This window comes from Tursiops truncatus, chromosome 21 (genome assembly GCF_011762595.2).
Source record: "Tursiops truncatus isolate mTurTru1 chromosome 21, mTurTru1.mat.Y, whole genome shotgun sequence".
NCBI classification, from domain to species: domain Eukaryota; kingdom Metazoa; phylum Chordata; class Mammalia; order Artiodactyla; family Delphinidae; genus Tursiops; species Tursiops truncatus.
Genome location: NC_047054.1, coordinates 11,931,130 through 11,951,782, shown reverse-complemented (window position 1 = coordinate 11,951,782; position 20,653 = coordinate 11,931,130). Strand labels below are relative to the sequence as shown.

General features: G+C 42.3%; 1 protein-coding gene across 1 annotated transcript in view; it reads right to left on the bottom strand.

Annotated features, from left to right (window-relative positions):
- WWC2 (WW and C2 domain containing 2) overlaps positions 1–20,653 on the bottom strand; it is a 166,150-nt gene that overhangs the window by 76,134 nt on the left and 69,363 nt on the right. The window contains exon 2 of the mRNA XM_019921372.3: positions 3,490–3,599. Within this exon, the coding sequence (XP_019776931.1) occupies positions 3,490–3,599 (110 nt within the window). The remainder of the gene's footprint in view (positions 1–3,489; positions 3,600–20,653) is intronic.

Sequence of the window (20,653 nt, the reverse complement as noted above, 5' to 3'; positions counted from 1 at the left end):
ACGTTAGGGCACAGTAAATCCATCAGGTCACTGGGGTACCATTACTGTACCAAAGCAAAATGCGAGACTTAAACATGTGTGTTCTGACAATCAAGTTTTAAAGTATTCAGAGTAGTGCTTTCTGAAGCATAATTTATAACTGAAATGCACTTCAACTTCTTTCAAAACAAACAGAAAGCTTTTAATCTGTGAGTTAAACAATAAAGCTCTTCTTTGTTCTAACATGTAAGAGTTTATCATCATACCAGGCACCCAAAGATAGAGAAATAAAGATGCAGTCACTGTGCACAAGAAGCTCACAATTTAGCGAGGAAAAACATACAAATAAATAATTTAAATGCAATATAACAAGTGCTATTTTAAAATCCTTAAGCACCTGGTACTAAGAAATACCTGCACGGGGCAACTAATTCAGAATGGGGTGGGGACTTGCAAGGTGGAGGGTCAGGTGCCAGAGAAGGCCTCTGGGAAACAGTGGGCAGACAGACCGAGCAGACGGACCCTAGAAGGATATCACAGTCGGCCGAAAGGGAAGGCCTGGGGGCTGCGCAGAGAGTGACCAGGGCTAGAACCAACAAATGCAAAGAAAGGCAGAAAGCCAAGGAAGCACAAGGCACAGCTGGAGCGTCATCCCGTGCCAGGGAAGGACAGGGTGGGAGATGAAAGTGGAGGCCAGTGGGGCAGACTGGAAAGAGCCTCACAGTAAGGAATCAAATATACGCATCTGGAACTCCGGACGAGCCCTAAGAGACAAATGTGGCCATCACCCAAGGAGATCTGCAGGCTGCAAAGAGAAGACGATTACAGAAATCCTGATAGCAGGTACAGGAGAAGAAGAGATGGGCAAAAGAAAACGGCAGGAGCAGCCAGGTATGCCAAATAAATTCCAACAGAAGGTGTCATGAAATCCAAAGGGGTAAAGAGCAAGAGGGAGTAGCCCGTGGGGGCAGGGATCTGTCAGATCAAGGCCAAGGAAGACAGGCTGGGGCGCTGGGATTCCGTCACCTGTGGGGTCTCAGGTGACCTCGGCAAGAGCGTTTATGTGAAATCATGGTCAACAATGGAGGAAGGGAAGTCCATGGGGGCTGTGTGTGGCTTTTAGTGAGTTTCCCGGTGAAGGGAAAACAGATGACATGCTGTAAGGGATGGGGGTTTAAAGATTGTTTCAAGTAGGAGTGAGCAAGAGAGTGAGAATGAGAGAAAGTGAGAAGGAGGGAGGGAGGGGGGGAGAGATTGTTATTATTTGTTTTTTCTTTTGGTAGTTTTGGTTTGGTTTCATTTTGAGAGTCTCCAGTGTTTAAATACTAAGATGAAAGAACCATTAGAAATTGAAATGGTGGGAGAAATTTTTTTTTTTTTTTTTTTGCGGTACGCGGGCCTCTCACTGTTGTGGCCTCTCCCGTTGCGGAGCAACAGGCTCCAGATGCGCAGGCTCCGCGGCATGTGGGATCTTCCCGGACCGGGACACGAACCCGTGTCCCCTGCATCGGCAGGCAGACTCTCAACCACTGCACCACTAGGGAAGCCCGGGAGAAATTTTTAAAACCAGAAAATAACTGGTAAAGATACTACCTAGGAGAGAAGGATAGGACATAGAAGTTATTAAGCGGGGTCTTGGGGGTTGAGGTGGATGATTCAGAAGAACACCTCTTCCACTGAGAAAAAGCAGAGAGCCCTGGAGGTGGGTTTAGAAGCTGAAGAGACTGTCGGCAGTGGGAGGGAAGTTGAGCTAATTAATTTTCTCATTTTGGTGCCATGAGAACTTATTTCCATTGAATCAGGAGAGGAAGGTTTGTTTCTGGTTCCCTAAATATTATTTAAGGAAAAAAAGCTAATCTTTTATCCATATAAAATAAGTATAAAAGTGAGATTTAAATAACCATACGTCTTTTTGTTGAAAACCTGACTTAATACGTCCAAGACCTTGCTCCTTTCAACCCCTCTATCTCACCTACCTGTGAGAATTAGACAATGTCACAGCCCTCGAACCTATTCCACCACAACTAAGCTACTCACACTGTTACCTGTACACTCCCCGCCACAAGGCATAAGCAACACGCAGCCGGGCTTCTTCCAGAGTCAGCTTCTCTGGCTCCCTGGCTGCCTCCGGGTGGGGTGAGCATTTTATTATCCGTGCTTGGTGGTCTTCTAGGCAGAGCACCCCCTTTCAGTGTAAATTACTGGAAGTGAGTCCTTCATCTCAACTCACTTTCACTGAAGCCTCACACTAGGTCACTTGGAGGCACACATGCAGCCTTCCCACCCGACTGGCCGTCCGCCCCACGGCCTTCGGCCTCTGCAGACTTCAGAGCGGAGCAGCCCAGTCACTTCTGGAACCTTCCCAGTCATGCTGGGAAAGGAGTATTTGCACAGGTAAAGAAAGAGACTGACAGGGAATCTGTGCAAGGATATTGTCACAAATTCGATACGTGATGTGAACATATTTCACATTCTTGGATTTCTAAGCGATCACTGCTATAAATATGGGCTTTCTGTGCCTCTCAAAATCCTTATCCTATATCTAGACAAGGGCAGCCGCAAGCCGTCACTCGTAAATGAACATCAGATAAAACACTTTTCTATAATGACATTATTCCTAAAGATATTAATGAGTACTTATTAAATAAAATTTTAATGTATCGATAGACCTAAGAATATTAAGATAATGGAGTATAAGTTCATTAGGTATTCCTAAGAACCTATAAAAATAAAATAATTATTTTTAAGTGAAATAAGCAAAATGAATATCAGTGAGTATTACATTCGACCATCTGAATAAAATTTTTATAGGGGTGGCTAGAGGGCTAAATAGAAATATAAACACATACACAATATAAAAAAACATACAAAAAATACTACTTCAAGTACGTGTTTTAAAAAGTTGTTTACAGCCACAGTGGTCCTCTGCCCTAGGCTTACCATGACAGGGACGTGACAGATCTAAACGCTATTACGGTGAGAGGTGCTCCCCTTCCAACCACAAAGAAATCAGGAAACAGAAACAAGACGAGGTTCTGGTCTTCTCGCCACAGCTACAGCTGCGTCTTGCAGAGTCGCTGGTGAGTGTCAAGCCCTCCCTGGACCCCACCGGCACACAGGCAGCTGTGCCATTAGACCAGGCTGCTCCCGTGCCCATCTCTTTCCATGGCAAGGACAAGAAAGGGGGAACCCCACCTTGAAGGCCCAGTGGCCATGGAAAGAAGAGACAGATGGCTCATGGTCTCCACAGGCCCTAGACGTGCGCTGAAGAAAACTCAGGCCCTAACAGACAGGCAGGCAGACAGGCAGACCAGACCCCTTTCTCCCACTCTGCTCCATCAGCCTAACTCTACACACATGCCCCAACCTCCAAAATGGACATTTCAGTTAAATATTAGTCACTGGAAAGCGGGGGTTTAAAATAAAGAAATTCACTTTGTAAAATGTTTACTCTTTTGTATGACTCTAGATTTTCCGATATGCTTGCTCGTACCGAAGAGGAAAACTTACTGTTTATGTGATCGATGTAGTAGACACCAATCTGAGGGTCAAACCCGGCTTCCCATCCCCACGGCAGCTCATCACCAACACAGTCAGCAAACGACAAGGGCTTCGTCAGCCTGTAACAAACCAGAATAAAGGTACAGGTGATTCTTTCCATCCAACCGCGTATGTTTAAATCCAGCAGCCTACCCACGTGCTAAGCATCCAGGCTGCGTTTCCTTTTTGTTCTTGATTGTTTCTAGAGTTTGCACTACTGTGTCTGAAATCTTTAAAGAAAAAAACAAGGCTGAAATGCAGAGATGAATATCCAAAAAAGTAGCAGTAAGTCATAATACCCTTTGGAATGTTCACAGCTTCAGATTGGGAGACAAATCTGTACAATAAATAAATAAGGCCATCTTAAATCAGGGAGAACGCCAAGCTGAGGGGTCAGGAGGGCTGGAATCTAGCTTGAGCTCTGCAGCTAAATAGCCATCTCAGTGAAAAGAAAAGTTTGTCCCAGCATTCGAGTACCAGCATCATGGGAATCATCATACCAGTACCTCTAAGACGAGGTAAGCATCAGGCTACACTAACTTCAGATTTGGATGCTCTACTATATATTAACTCGCCTGCAAGGTCCACAAAGAGCTCTCCTTGACAGGAGAGACAATAGATCTTATTTTTATACTTATATTTTTATACCTGTACTTAACAGTCTCTCAACAAAATATTTAATGGAATCAAACACACAAAGTATTTCTATTATCAATGTGATCTCACCTTTTGAAACTGCCTTAAACTTTCTCTTTAAGCCTTAAAACTAATCGGGAAACTAGTTACCTAAGCAGAGTACAGGTTTCAGAGTTAATTATGGGTTGATTTTCTCTCTCACTTCCTTCATGTTCGCATCTGAGATTTTCCCTGGCTGTTAAAGCAGCTGCAGGCAGGCCAGCACCACAGACTGGTGACCGCCCTGCTGTAGGGTGGCCAACCTCAGGTGACATCTCTGCTAATTTAATGCACTGGCACCACCAGCACAGTTCCTACGTATGACATCACCTGGAGTCTCTGTGATCCATGCTAGTGAATATCAATGATCTCATAGTGCAACTGAAATACAGGTCGTTCCCAGAATCACATCACTTTCATCAGAATAATGAACTGTGTCGTGTACCCTTCAGAACGCTGGGAGAAAAACATGAAAAGGAGGGAAACCCTTTCTTCCCAGGTGTGGCCTGCCAACAGCCCTCCTCCAAGGATGTAAAACACCAAGGGATGAAAGAAAGAAGTGTCTCCTTTTCTCTCAACCTTCCCTAAGCATGAAATCCGCTTCTGGAGACGGCTGCAGGGATCCTGGCATTCACGAACACCGGCTGACTCAGTCACCACACTGACTCACCGTGAGACCTCCTGACTGGGCAGCTCTCTCTACCTCAGTTTCCTTCTCTTCATTTTAAGTGGTGATCACACACCCCATCTTCTCCCTGCAATTTAACTACCTGCTAAGATTAATGGGAGGATGAAAAGGGATTAACTCAGAAAAGTGTCTGGGACATGGTCAAGCAGCAGTCAGTAAATGTCAGTGACTGTGAATCCAAGCATCACACGTGAATTCTCCCTCTCACCCTCCAGAGGAACCAAGTCTGGGAGCACAAGGCACAGCAGTGTTTCTCAAAGTCTAGTCCTCACAACCAGCAGCGTCCACATCTGGGAACTGGTTAGAAACAAATCCTTGGGCCCTCTAGTATAGTATATGCCTACAGGATCAGGAACTCTAGGGCCCAGCAATGTATGTTTAATCAAGCTTTCCAGGTAATTCTAGAGAATTTGGCTCAGAAGTTAAGAACTTGAAATTCGAGATCCAAGGGACCTGGATTCAAATGCTTGTTCTGCCATCTTACAACGTGGGGCAGGTTATTAACCTGAAAAGCCCCTGTTTTCCAATCTATTATTTTTTAAAAAGGTAGGGACTGGGGGAGATCATGAAGCTTAAATGAGAACCAAACGGTGTAATGCCTGATAAGTGGAAAGCTTCCATAGGCAGTAGATGAGTGAAATGAATCTCAGACATGTTAAGCAATGCATCCAAATATGGCAATCTGCCGTATTTGCTTTGCAAACCTGGGGTCGATTTGAACTTAATCTGAGTCCCAAAACTGGCTCTTAGAATTATGCTCAAATCCCACCTTATATCATAAAAACTGGGCAGGAAAATTGAGTTTTCTTTTGACAAAGGAATTAGATACTATGTACATCAAAAACTCCCTGGGACTTCCCTGGTGGTGCAGTGGTTAAAGAATCCGCCTGCCAATGCAGGGAACATGGGTTCCATCCCTGGTCTGGGAAGATCCCACATGCCGCAACTAAGCCCGTGCACCACAACTACTGAGCCTGCGCTCTAGAGTCCATGAGCCACAACTACTGAAACCCGCGCACCTAGAGCCCATGCTCTGCAACAAGAGAAGCCACCGCAATGTGAAGCCCGCGCACCGCAACGAAGAGTAGCCCCCGCTCGCCGCGACTAGAGAAAGCCTGCGTACAGCAATGAAAACCCAATGCAGCCAAAAATAAATAAATAAATTTATTTTTAAAAACCCTCCCCACACCATGGAAAGTGGCCTTGTCTTCATACTCTGTCTGTAAGACTGAGCTTCGACCACCTGATTAGACAAAGCCCCTTGCGTATCATTCTGCTTGACGATTCTCCTTCCTTAAACTCCTCTATCTCTGCTGTCTAAAAGGCACATGAACCCTAAAGAAATAAAGAAGAAGGAGACATGGAAATGGTACGTATAAATGACAGAAGAGAGACATTACACAAGTTTTGTCCTGGCACCAAAGCAACATGTTTAAGCATGAGTATGATATGAATATACTTATTACTTTTAGAATTAGAAGTCACAAAAGTTTCAGAACATGCAGTATGATTACAAGTTATGGTAACTGGATTACACTTGGAAATAACCCATCTTTTCCTATTTATTGGTCAACAGATAATAAGTACTTTATTAACTGTCACTGTTCTAACACTAGAATTACACCTATAAGTGAACTCAGTTAAAAATTTAGGCGTTTCCCGTATGGACACCAAGGCGGGGAAAGTGGCGGGGTGGTGGTGGGATGAATTGGGAGATTGGGATTGACATGTATACACTAATATGTATAAAATAGATAACTAATAAGAACCGGCTGTATAAAACATAAAATAAAATTAAAAAAAAAAATTCAGACGTTTCCATTCCTGGAATTTTAACGTAAAAGCTTCCTTGCGGCGTTACTGCAAAAATCAGTTTAATACTGTATTTTCTGTATCTGGATAAATACAGATCTTTTCTCCACACCCTCTCAATAAGTAAAACCATTAAATACATATTTATAAATGTCAAATTTTTAATTCTTATCCAAATTATAAAACATAAATAAAATAACATTCTCAGATACCAAACAAAATGAATCACTCAAATATACTGCTATCCTGATAAAGAAAACATATTACTATGATATACTAAGAAGTAACATGAAACAAAAATAACAGATGTATTCCAAAATTAGAAACAAACATGACTTAGAACAAATACGGTGAGCAGAAATGTTGATTAGCTTCTAAATTCCTTCCTCTTGTTTTGCACAAGGAACCTCTGAAACAGTCAGTCTTACCTTGATGTTAAGGAAGTAAAAAATGGACGGAGTTCGTTGGTTCCCCACAAAGGAGCAACAGCATGCAGAAGGCCTGAAATTACGGACCATCTTTATGCGAAATTCCAGAGATTACTCTTTACTTAGAAAACAGTCTTCCTTTGCACCGTGACTAATGTGAAGAAAATGGCAATTTACTGCAGCACTTTGCCACAGTTTACATACAAAATTTGAACTTTGCAAGGTATTTCCTCTCCTTGGGGGCATTATATCATTCTTTTATACAACCTGTCATTTAGTATTTATTGTCAGGCCACGGATCCCTGTCCTGTGACATGAGATGCCACACACAGATGAATTTACTCTTCCCAATTACACGACGGTGAATACTGCTGTGTGTGCAAGCACACAGCCAGAAACGATGACTTTGCGCTAACTGCGACCGAGTTTGTGCTTATTGCACTAAACGAAACGGCACTTGACAGAGAAAACCATTTTCAGGTTAATAAAACTCTTGCCACGGTTCCAGCCTCCCAAATGTACAGTTTAGCTTGAATGTTAAAGGTCTGAAGAGTTATTTTTCCTTCACAGCATCTGCTGCTGCTGTCGTTTAACTGAAACTCAAGGCAGAGTTCGCATCGTCGACTAGGTCTCTGATCGCTACAGAATCAGCCCACATAAACCCGCCTGAATTGCTCCAAGAGAACGGGGAAGGAATTCAAGATGAGATTCACAATGTGAATTTTACAGGGAGGGTAAAATACCAGAAATCTCTCCATAGTTCTGAGGGAATTTTAATTTATAATGTTGCTGATTAGTCCCCTAAAAACAACTTATCTGTTTTGATCACTATCCTAGGCAGGGAAACCAGCAACGCAAAGGAACAAAATGAGGGGAATGCCAGGGATGAGTGAACAGAGGCAGCAGGAAGAAACCGGCTTTTAAGAATACAAACCTCTTCAGAGGAGGGTAACGCAGTTAGTTCTGGGTCTTTGGGGAAATTAGCTTAAATTCTTCTCAAAGGGTCACATCAGACAGGAGAGAACTGCCAGATGGGCAGGCCTGGACCTGGGGCAATGGACGCGCTCAGGAGACTGCTGCCCTGGGTTTGAACGGCTCATGCAGGGTTGCTAGCTGGTAAGTGGCGTCTAACTGGGCTCATTTCTTTAGACTGAGTCCATCATGTCCTCTTGGACCTCCTTGTGCTCAGACAGGTGTCCTCTACGTGGGCTCTAGATCTGGTCTTCCTACAGTTTATACCCACTGTGCCAAAGAGCATCAGTTTAATCCCTCCTCCACGTGATGGGCTTTCAAATATTTAAACACAACCATCTTGTTTCCCAAGTCTGCTCGCCTGGAACACGGATGCCCCATCCCCTCTCCGTTTCTCATATCTCTCCTCCACTCAAAAGCCTGCCCATCTCCTGCCCTTAATCCCATCCGCTTCTCCCTGCTCTGCAACTTCACTCCATCTGTTATTATCAAGGGTTAATCTCCTCTCACATAGCTAATGCCTTCTCCCTCAGCCTACAGATATACAGGACTCAATACCCCCTACCCTTCAAAACGCCTTCCCTCAGATCTCCCGGCTCCTCTTTTGACATTTGCTTCCTAACCGTTCACTCTATCTGACCTAGGGATTTTAGATCTGGAGGACCTAAAATCTCCCTTATGCCACCTAACCTAATTCTCTAATTCCTTCATGAAGAGACTCCTGAAAGGCAACATTTGTGAGCAATCACCTTCGAAAGTGCACACGGCTTGTGCTGTTGCTTTGGGGACCCAAACATTACTTGTAAAAATGTCAATAACAATATTCTATGTAAAAAAGGTCAATTTTTACATAATTATCCTAATAATATAAAACATTCACTGAGTGATTCCCATGTACCACACATGCTTTCATGTCTATAAATGTGTGAATTAAATCCCCATAAACCTCCGCAAAGTAGATACAATTATTATCGCCCTTTGAATACCCTGTGCAGGAATAAAAAAACCCCAACTTGGGCTTCCCTGGTGGCGCAGTGGTTGGGAGTCCGCCTGCCGATGCAGGGGACACGGGTTCGTGCCCCGGTCTGGGAGGATTCCACATGCCGCGGAGCGGCTGGGCCCGTGAGCCATGGCCGCTGAGCCTGCGCGTCCGGAGCCTGTGCTCCGCAGTGGGGGAGGCCACAGCAGTGAGGGGCCCGCGTACCGCAAAAAAAAAAAAAAAAAAAAAAAAGAAAAAGAAAAAAAAAAACCCAACTTACTTGTAATGAAACAAGCCTGTGACTGTACCGCACACACCTCTCTCTCTAGTCAAAGTTTGTGGTTTCCAGCCATGAAGTTTCCATTCCTGTGCAGGATGTGGCCATCACTACTGTCATTCCAGGCACGGATTTAACTATTGATATGCTACTTGGATTAACTAGCCACCAATTTCTGGAAGAAATGGCAAGAAAGGAGTCCCTTTAAAAAGTTCTGGAGGGAGGAGGTGGGAGTGGGCCTGGGCTTTAAGACGGCCCTGCAGATGAGGGACAGAGTGCTCCTGCTGCCTGAGCACGTACATGGCGGTGCCCACGTCATCGCGGGCCTTTGTACCAGAAACCTTCGCAGAAGAGGCTCCAAAGAAGTAAAAACTAAGACCCGATCACAGGAGAGAGGAAAAACACACACCAAGGACACGCAACTCTTAAATTCTTTAGGGATCTGACCAAAGATCAACAGCAGCTTTTAAAAAATACTCTCTTCACATGATCTGTAGACTGAATAGCAATTTCTAGGTAAAACTATATGATTTATACATATAGTATGTAATTCTTAAACAGGAGGTTATAATAGGATTCCATTTAATTGTTTATATTGTCTGCCTCCTTTAGTTAAAAAGAAAAGGTGGGGGACTTCCCTCGTGGTCCAGTGGTAAAGAATCGCCTTCCAATGCAGGGGACTCGGGTTCCATGCCCGGTCAGGGAACTAAGATCCCACACGCCGCAGGGCAACTAAGCCCGCGCGCCACAGCTATTGAGCTCGCGCATCTCAACGAGAGAGCCCGTGCCGCAAAACTACAGAGGCCACGCGCCCTGGAGCCTGTGCGCCGCAGCTAGAAAAGAGAAAACCTGCACGCCACAGCTAGAGAGAAGCTCGCGCGCCGCAACCAAGACCCGACACAGCCAAAAAATAAAGAAAGAAAGAAAGAAACTAAATTAAAAAAATAAAAGAGAAGTTGGTGCTAACAAGGCCAAAATTGTGGATGCCATCTCCCACAAGGGCTCTTTAATACAACACTGGCCCAGAAATGTTGAGTTACAGCAGTGGTTCTCAGACCTAAGAGCACATCCCACTCATCTGAAAAGCTTATTAAAACAGATTACCGGGCCCACTCCCAGAGCTTCTGACTCAGCAGATCGGGGGTGGGGCCTGACCTACTAGGATTTGCATTTCTGACAGCTTCCCCAGTGATGCTCATGCTGTTGGTCCCTGGACCACACTTTGAGAACCGCTGGTTAAAGGGCACAAACTACAGCCTAATACACCCAGGTGATGGAGAAAAGGAAAACAAACTGAATTTAAAAAGGAACCTGGGACTTCCCTGGTGGCGCAGTGGTTAAGAATCCGCCTGCCAGTGCAGGGGACACAGGTTCGAGCCCTGGGCCGGGAAGATCCCACATGCCGCGGAGCGACTAAGTCCGTGCGCCACAACTACTGAGCCTGCGCTCTAGAGCCCACGAGCCACAACTACTGAGCCCACGTGCCACAACTACTGAAGCCCGCGTGCCTAGAGCCCGTGCTCCACAACAAGAGAAGCCACCGCAATGAGAAGCCTACACACCGCAACGAAGAGTAGCCCCCGCTCGCCGCACCTAGAGGAAGCCCTCGCGCATCAGACCCAACGCAACAAAAAATAAATTAATTTTAAAAATTTATTAAAAAAAGGAACCTGGCGACAAAAGCCTATGCTTCAGAAATATCTCTATTGGGGCTTCCCTGGTGGCGCAGTGGTTGAGAGTCTGCCTGCTGATGCAGGGACACGGGTTCGTGCCCCGATCTGGGAAGACCCCACATGCCGTGGAGCGCCTGGGCCCGTGAGCCATGGCCGCTGAGCCTGCGCGTCCGAAGCCTGTGCTCTACAACGAGAGAGGCCACAGCAGTGAGAGGCCCGCGTACCGCAAAAAAAAAAAAAAAAAAAAAAACCCAAATACCTCTACTATGAAAACTATGAAATGTTTAGACAAAATTAATGGCTTAATAATTCTCAGATTTGGGCCACTTCATTTAATTTTAAGTAAACTTTTTTTTCCCCTCAAGGAACATTTAAATAATTTTAAAATAAGTTCTTTAAAAGAAAGGTTTTCTTTTTCTCTCATATATGAAATACATAGTAACAAGTATTCAACATCATTAGTCATGAGGGAAATGCAAATCAAAACCACAATGAGGTACTCACTAGGGTGGCTATAATTTAAAGAACAGAAACAACAAGTGTTGATGAAGATGCAGAGAAATGGGAATGTTGCGCATTGTTGATGGGAATGTAAAATGATTCAGCCTCTATAGAAAACAGTTTGGAAGTTCCTCAAAGAGTTAACCATAGAATTACTGCATAACCCCACCATCCCACTCCGAGGCAAATAACTAAAAGAACTGAAAAAAGGTACCCGAACAATTACATGTATGCACATGTTCACAGCAGCACCATTCACAATAGTCTAAAGGTGGAAAGAACTCAGACTTCCATCAATGGATGAATGGATAAACAACGTGTGGTATATTATTATTCAGCCATAAAAAGGAATGAAGTACCTATACATGCTACAGTGTGGATGAACCTCCAAACATTATATTAAGTGAAAGAAGCCAGAACAAAGGTCATATATTATAATTCCATGTATATAAAATATCCAGTATAGATAAATCCATGCAGACGGAAAGTAGTTCAATGGTTGCCAGGGGCTAGGGAGAGAGAGGCAAATGGGGAGAAAGTGCTCAACGGGTACTGGAGTGATGGAAATGTTTTGGAGCTAGACAGAGGTGATGGTTGAACACCACTGCGAACGTATATATGCCACCAAATTGTTCACGTTAAAGTGGTTAATTTTGTGTTGTGTGAATTTCACCTCAATAAATTGTTTTTAAAAATTAGTAACAAGTTATAACAACGTCAAGACTCCAAGTGAATATTTGGAGTAAGTAAAATAATAAAAAGATGGGAAAATGTTCAACTTCACTAATAATAAAAAGAAATGCCAAATAAAACAATAATAAGGCTTAATTTTAAGTCTATTAGGATATCAAGTTTTTGTTTTGTTTTGCTTTGTTCTAAGGATGAAATTCAGTTCTGGTGAGGATATGGGAAATCAGTTACTTTCGTTTGCTGCTGGTGATTCTGTAACTTGATACATCCTTTTAAGAAACAGTTCGGCAGTATTAAAAAACCATTAAAGTCTTGATTCCACGTAACCCAGGAATGCTACTCTTACACAGTGTCCCCTGAATCCTGTCCCGCCTGACCACCTCCACAGAGACTCAGGAGTCACCTCAGGCACCTTTACTACACTCTCATTTCTCGACCAGCTTCTCAAAGGCAGGGCCTCTGCACACGTCTCTGCATCTCTAGCCCAACGCCTTCCTCGTACACAGTCAGCATAGAATCAACGTTGACTGAGTGGGTGCAGATTAGAAAGGAAGACAGAAATGAAAACAGGGACACCATGGAAGAACTGTCATTTTTTTAAAAATGTTCAATTTACAAAGATGTAATGGTAAATGCATTTACTAAGAAAACAATATGAAGGTTGATATTAAGGTGATAGTTGACAAACATGTTTCCTGACCATGGGACAGGCAGGATACGAGAAAAAAAACTTTCAAAACTGCATCAAAATATCTGGTCCTATAACTTACTTTAGTTTACTATAATTATATTATGTATCATAAATGAATAGCTAAACAGGGAACAGATTCTTAGTTACGAAGAGGTAAAAGAATTTATTTCAGGTGTTTCAATAATTCAGCAAGTTTTTTTAAAAAAGTATCTTACCCTACAGAAGAAAACAGAGAGGTCAGCAAACACTTTAACCTGAACCTCATTTCTCTGCTAAGTGCCAAGAAATGTTTGCTTGTTGGATTATTTGGTTTTGGAAAATAGTTTGAGAATTTAAGTGGATATGCTGGCAAAGAAGGTAGGAATGTTTGAAAGAGGAAGAGGGCTAAAGAGATTATTGTCCAAACAAACAAAACAAAAACCCACCAAGACTGTCTTGTCCTCCTCCCTAGACTTTAAACAACACACAACCAACAAGGATTTCATCACAGATAATAACTGTTCAAGGGCCAGGACGGGAAGAAGCGGGACACTCACCCAAGAGAATGTGCTCCAGTCACAACAACAAAGGACTGACACACGACCCACCCACCCCTCGGCACGCACAGGACCTTGTTAGATGCAACCTCTCTCTTAGAGAGGTCAATTAAGTGATTTAAATGAACCAGTATTACTTTTATCAAAACTTAAGGAACTGGGAAGATGTTTTTTAATCCCTAAGACCTTAAAGGAGAACCCCAGTTAACAATATGTTTCATTCTAGGCTATGTTTTTCTTATATAAATATATACATATGTATACCAATGCACATAAAATATTATGCACATTTTTACAAGATTGGAATAAAACTAAATAAACTATACATATACTATAGTTTTGGGTCCTACCTTAAAAAAATACAGGTAATACATTCTCATTATGAAGAATACGTAAACTAGGCTAAGCTATTATTAAAGTCCCTCCTTCATTCACCTGTAGAATGCTACATACTGCAATATTCTGGTATCTTATAGTCCACCTATAAATTCATAGACTTTTACAAAACATGCAAATAGGCTCACACCATGTGCATTTTCTATGACTTTGTTCAGTTCGCAATATAAGTAAGAAATCTTTCAATGAGCATACATATAGGTTTACCTCAATCTTTTACTAACTGAGTGTATTACAGTCCATTATTTAACTATTCATCAATTAATAGACATGAGTGGCAACTTCCTTCAAGAGAAACTAATGCTTCAAAGAACTTGCTTGTAAATGTTTTCAGCTGTGCAATTTTTTAGACTAAAGCCCTTGGAAGAGTCAAAGAACATACACCCTTTTTAAATTTCAAAATCTCAACATGCATTAAAGAGATGTTAAAGACATACTAGCATTTACGTTTTTACATTCTGATAGTCTCCTCCACATGGGCTTTAGCGATTTGCACTCTCATCCACAAGGTAAGCGAGGGCTCATTTACCCACATTCCACCACCTCTCAATATGATCATTGGAGAGGGGAGCAATCTAGTAATTGCTAGTAAGGTTTGTAACCTTTCTGTACGTTTATTTACTTCTTTTGTGAATTGTCCTTTTTAAAATTGTGTTGTTTGTCCTTCTTAATGATTTGTAGCAACTTTTAACATATTTTGGTATTAATCCTTTGTCAAGTGGCAAATATTTTTTCCAAGGATATTACTTATCCATAAACTTTGTTTATGATGAGTAAACGACTGATTATTTAAACGTGTTGGGCTAATTGGATAGCCAGTTAGGGAATAAAAGCTAGATCCTACCTCTTTGTTACAACAAAATTAATTCCAGATAAATCAAAAGAGCTATACGTGATACATGAAACTAACGGAAGTATGAAACCCACTAGAAGGAAAGATACAGAAGAATTCTTTAGGACTTCTGGATTGCACTCCTAACCCAGTGTTTCAAACTGTAGTCCCTTAAAACACTTGCCACTGAAAATAAATACAGTGACAACAAAATCATACTCTAAAATTTTAGCGAATTGCTGGCAGCGGTTTGGAGCTGATGGTTTGCTCACTTGGTTGAAAAGGCAATTAAGTGTCAGAAAGGTGCTAAAGACATAGTAGCACCAAACAGACTTTCTCCATGATCTAATCAGAAGACTTGAAAAGTGAAATAGATGAAAAAAAAAAAAGACTAAAAGTTACTTAACGGGATGTTCCTATTCCACTGCACCTACGTTGGGAACCATGGTCCTAGGTCAATGGAAGACACCCAGCAAGGAGCGGCAGACCTGGGACAAGTTTTAATTTAGGAAAGTGAACCTGAGAGTGACGCCCTGGGCAGGTTAAAGCAGCAGTTCTCAAAGTGTGGTCCCTGACCCAGCAGCATCAGTACCGCCTGGGAACTGGGTAGAAATGCAAATTATCAAGCTCCTCCCCCAAAACTACTAAATCAGAAACTGGGAGGCTATGGCCAAGCTCTCCACGTGATTCTCATGCCTGTGAGAGCTGCTGGGCTGGAGAGGCTGAAACAGACCTCAACCTTCCCTTTTACCATCAGAGAGTAAGCAACTGCAATGACGAGGAGAAAGGTGGCCAAGGTGGTGGCGGCGCGGAGGGCTGCGGGAAAGGAAATGAGCGGATTCGAGGCTGCCTCCGAGGAGAAAAGGTTCCTAGTCACGGGAGACCCCCCAGTCACTGGATATTTGAAAGCAGAAGGTGGATAACGAAAAGTTGGGGGTGTTACGGAAACAGGGCACTCACTAAACGTGAAAGCAGAAATGATAAAGTCTACAATGCTTATGGTTTGGCAGTTTCAAAGGAGCATAGTGATATCAGCATGGGTAAGCAAAATGAACAGGAACAATTAACTTAAAAATATGTTGTGTGTGAGGCGCCAGAGGGACATGCAGGTAAAATGAGGACTAAAATTTCCATGTGGAGATCAGATAATGGATGAGATTAATGAGCCAGGCAAGGCCTTGGGATGTGCCCACATTTAATGGGACAGTAAGGATGCTGAGGAAACTGACTTCAAATGGAAGAGGAAAAAAAAAAAAAACAACAACCCACTCCAGCCTCTAATCTTTTCATTCCTGCCAATAGGAAGTAATAATAATAAAACTACCAACAAAGGAACATTTCATTCATGCGCCCATGAGGTCACCCGACGTTTACTGAAAGCCTCTTTCGTGTGCTGGGACACACGAGTCGCGAGAAGCATGGCTCTCGTCCCCAGCAGCTTCTCCAGACAAACAGTGCCTGTCCTCTAGGTGGGAGCTGCGGGGTGGCATAAATCACTTCCCCAGTGGTAGCTCAATGTTTGCTTTGGAGACGAATGCACTTGGACTGTGCCTCTTTGTGGTACCATGGATTAATACCAGTGGGCTAGTCTTTCTGACATTGGGTGGAGTGTAGGGGAACACAAAGTCGTCCTCGTAACAACAACACAGGGCTAGACTCCCTGAACCAAAGCACCCATTTCTCTGTCTTTTAAGTGCAGAGACTCCATATTTGTTAAGAGGGAAGTAACCTTCCGAGGCCAGGAAAACCAGCTGCAAGAGCCCACATGGACTCGATCTCTCTCCTTTCCACACACTAAGTCCATGGTTAACTACCCATCTTCACGTCCCTGATCACATTGACCACAGGAAGCAGTTACAGGTCATGCTGGAATTTAATAATCCCAAGCCTAGCTTTTTTTTTTTTTTCATAGGATCACTGAAGTTTAATGTATATACCAGAAAATTTGCCCGTTGTACGTGTACAAATCAGAAAATTTTAGTAAATTTATAGAGTTAAAACCACCACACAATCTAAGTGTAGCACATTCTGACCACCCCCAAAAGATCCCTTATGCCTATCTGCAGTCTGTCCCTGCTCCACCCCTACCCCCTGCCCCAGGCAACCAGGAATTTACTTTCTATCTCTGTAGATTTACCTTTTCTGGAATTTCATACAAATGGAAGCATGGAAATTTGTGCTTTCTTGTGTTTGGTTTCTTTCATTTAGCATGTTTTTGTGGTACACCCATGTCGTCTGAAGATTGATTTATCTTTCTTCCTTCCTCCCTACGACCTGTCTTGTCCACTTCTGGAGTCCTTGGTGCCTAGAACAATGGCTGGTACTCATCCAACACGTGCTCAATGACTGTCCTTTCCGCGACCACTGCATCTGCACTGATGGATCCCTGGCAACCACACTCTAAATCCCTCTCAGGATACGAGGCTTTTGCACTGAAAAGCACCTCATTCTGGCTCTGAGTACAACTAACACAAACCAAAAGAATCACGGATTTTTTTTTTTTTTAAAGCTACAGGATTGGAATTCTGAGAATCAAGTATCAGAAAACTAAGAAATGTTCTTACGCAGCCCAAGGAATGGCGCTAACATGCTACAAATCAATTCCATCCCCAGCATTTGCTTTGCTAGTTAAACACATGATTGGATTTTTGTAACTTATAGGAAGACTTTCTTTGGTGGTATTTCCTTGTGCCTTCCAGCCTCTGTTTTCCTCTGGCACAGCACCAGATCCTCCAAGCACTAAAAATTAGACGTATGGAATGTCAGGAATGTCTGATAACTACACTAACTTCAGAGCTCAGCCATTAGTCATAAACAGAAATGCCCTTTGAGCTCACTCAAATTCAACTCGAAGCAAACAAAAGTCATGAGGCTGAGTACTGGCAAAGCGTGCAGGCTGCTGTGGGGTGGGCTGGGAAGGCTCTAAATATAGTTCTTCATCGCAGCAAAGACAAATACTGCTTCGTTATCGAAAATGTTAATACGCTGAAGGTGCAAAGCATTGCTCGGTGACGTTTTCAATTGGTAGCACCTGAGTTAGAAACACAAACCATTAAAATTACTTTATAAAATAAAGTCTGTCCTATTCCCATATACTTTCACTAACATCTCCTTAACAGGGCCTCATCTTCAGTTATTAATCCAGCTCTACAGGTGCTGGTACTGTTCAAGATTAATTAAAAGAAAGAATACAAACACCAAAAACTTTGAGGAACTGTTCTAATTCGAAAGAGAAATAACAGAGACCTCCCTGGCGGTCCAGTGGCTAGGACTCGGCACTTTCACTGCTGGGGCCCGGGTTTGATCCCTGGTCAGGGAACTAAGATCCTGCAAGCTACATGGTTCACCCCCCTGCCAAAAAAAAGAGGGAAATAACAACCAATTGTAGCACGTTTATCTCAAATGGATCCCAATTTTTAATTTTTAAAAAAGGATAAAAGAATTCTTAGAACAACTGGGTAATTTAAATATACTAGATGTTATACTAGATATTGGATGATAGATTTTAGATGACATGACAGGATTTTAAAAATTTTCCATAGTTGTAATAATTGATACTATGGTGAGTAAGGGAATATTTTTTCCTTGGAAGATGCATGCTGAATTATTTAATGGTGGAGGGTCATAATATCTGTAACTCACCTTCCAATGTTACAGCAAAAAAAAGTAAACATAAATACAATACGCACACACAAAAAAAATAAAAAATAAATACAATACAATACACTCATATATTTAAAGAGAGAGGGAGGAGAGGATAAAAGAAATGTGGTGATAAATTATTTGTCAGATCTACAAATTTTTCATAATAAAAATTTAGGAGGGAAAAAAATCCCTCATTAAGGAAATTCCAGTAAACACAACAGATTGAATACATGTTTGCCTACACTCCGTCTAGAAAACTGCAGAAAAAGGATTTTAAAAAGTCATAAACACAGAAGGACAAAGGGCAGCTCAGAGGACATGAGCCACAAAATCTGGGATTGTGGAAAGCCGAGTGGTAACTGAGTTAGCTGACGGAGAAACAGGAAACCTAAGTCAGCAAGAGAAAGCCGAGCAGCTGATTGATTCATACTGCAAACCCTTGAAAGGCTCTGGAATTCCAGCATCAAGGACTTCAGACGGCTGGGTGTGGCTGTGGAGGACTGGCCGGAAGTCTGTTAAGAAGTAGCCAGCCCCTCAGCCTGCCTTTGCTCAATCTGGGTGAAACTGAAGGTTTCCTCTCTAGAGAGACTCAACTACAAAGATTCTGGACTTCCTGGCAGCTGGTACAGCTGAAAGAAGGCGTACCTTACTGAAAACACGAGCATTAAGGGACTGTCCACGCACTGACCAGTGGGGTTCCCGGACCCCCTTTCCCCACTCAGTTTTCAGAACCACTGGTAGCTGGTCTTACACTTGCTAAGCACGAGATTGGTGGCGTTTTTCCTGGGAAAACTAACAAGCTCAGAAGAGATCTATTGACATTAATACCTGGGAGTGCCCTTATAGGAAGGGTGGGCCAGATCACTACATGACTAAGCCTCACCCACAATATAGAGCTTCCAAACTGCTTTTTATGGCTCATTCTTAAATATGACTGATAGCTGTATCAGTCACGACAGGCTAGGTAACGCTCTAATAAAAAACAATACCAAAGTCTCAGTGGCTGAACACAACAAACACTAATTTCCCACTCAAGCCAAGTTCAAAGTGGTTCTGGATGACTCCCCCAGGCAGCTGGCCTCCACAGTATGGCTCAGGATTCCAGGATGCATCTCGGGTGACTGGCACCTCCACTGTGATACTAGGTAGATAGGTAGGTAGATAGATAGACAGATAGATTGATAGATAGATAGACAGATCTCAGTCCATCAGTCTTCTGGGCTGGGGATACACGTACACCCATACTGTTCACATTCCACAGCCAAAACACATCACATGGAGGCAGGGAAATTAATCCCCTCATGTGCCTGGAAGGAGTGGAAGAACGAGAATGATCAGTATGAGCTATTCTAATGCATAAGTTAAGAACACTAGGTCTCTAAAATAAAAGCAGAATCTAAAACAAACACACTAAAACAATGAATCAGACAATTTAATGCATAGAAGAAATTTTCAATTTTGTTCAGACAAATTGAAGAAAATTTCAATAGCATAACAGACCATCAAACAATAAATATTTGGAGAAAGAAATTTAAAACCCTTGGTAATGAACAATACGATAGAAGAAATGAACCTATGTATTGAAGCGTTAGAAGATTAACTTAAGAAAATTTCCCAGAGAGAAAGACAAATAGAAAGGAAAAGATAGGAAAACTGGAGGACCAGTCCAGGGGGGTCTACTATCAGAGTAGCAGCAGTTCCAGAAAGAGAGAACAAAGTATACATGAAGGGGAAGATATTATCAAAGATGTAATACAAGAAAATTTCTCTTAACTGAATGACTGGTTTCTTGAATATAAACAGCCCACCCAGAAGAATCGTTAAAAAAAAAAGACCTATGTCAAAGCACAATATTGTGAAATTTTAGAACATGGAGGCAATGAGAAGAGTCTAAAAGCTTCGAGAGGAACCAGGTCACCAAAAAAAAAAAAAAAAAAAAGAAAAAGAAAAATCAAGAATCAGAAAGGCTACACACTAAGAACAAATTTTCTGAAAAAGAAATAAAGAAATTGATCCCATTTACAATGGCATCAAAACCAACAAAATACCTAGGAATAAATTTAACCAAGGAGGTGACAGATCTCTACTCTGAAGACTATAAGACATTGAAGACAACAGAAACAAATGGAAAAGTATCCTGTTTTCATGGATTGGAAGAATTAATATTGTTAAAATGTCAGTACTGCCAAAAGCCATCTACAGATTCAATGCAATCCCTATCAAGATAACAAGGGCATTTTTTGAAGAAGTAGAGAAAATACTCCTAAAATTTATATGGAACCACAAAAATACCCTGAATCGCCAAAGCAATCCTAAAAGAATAGCAAAGCAGAGGCATC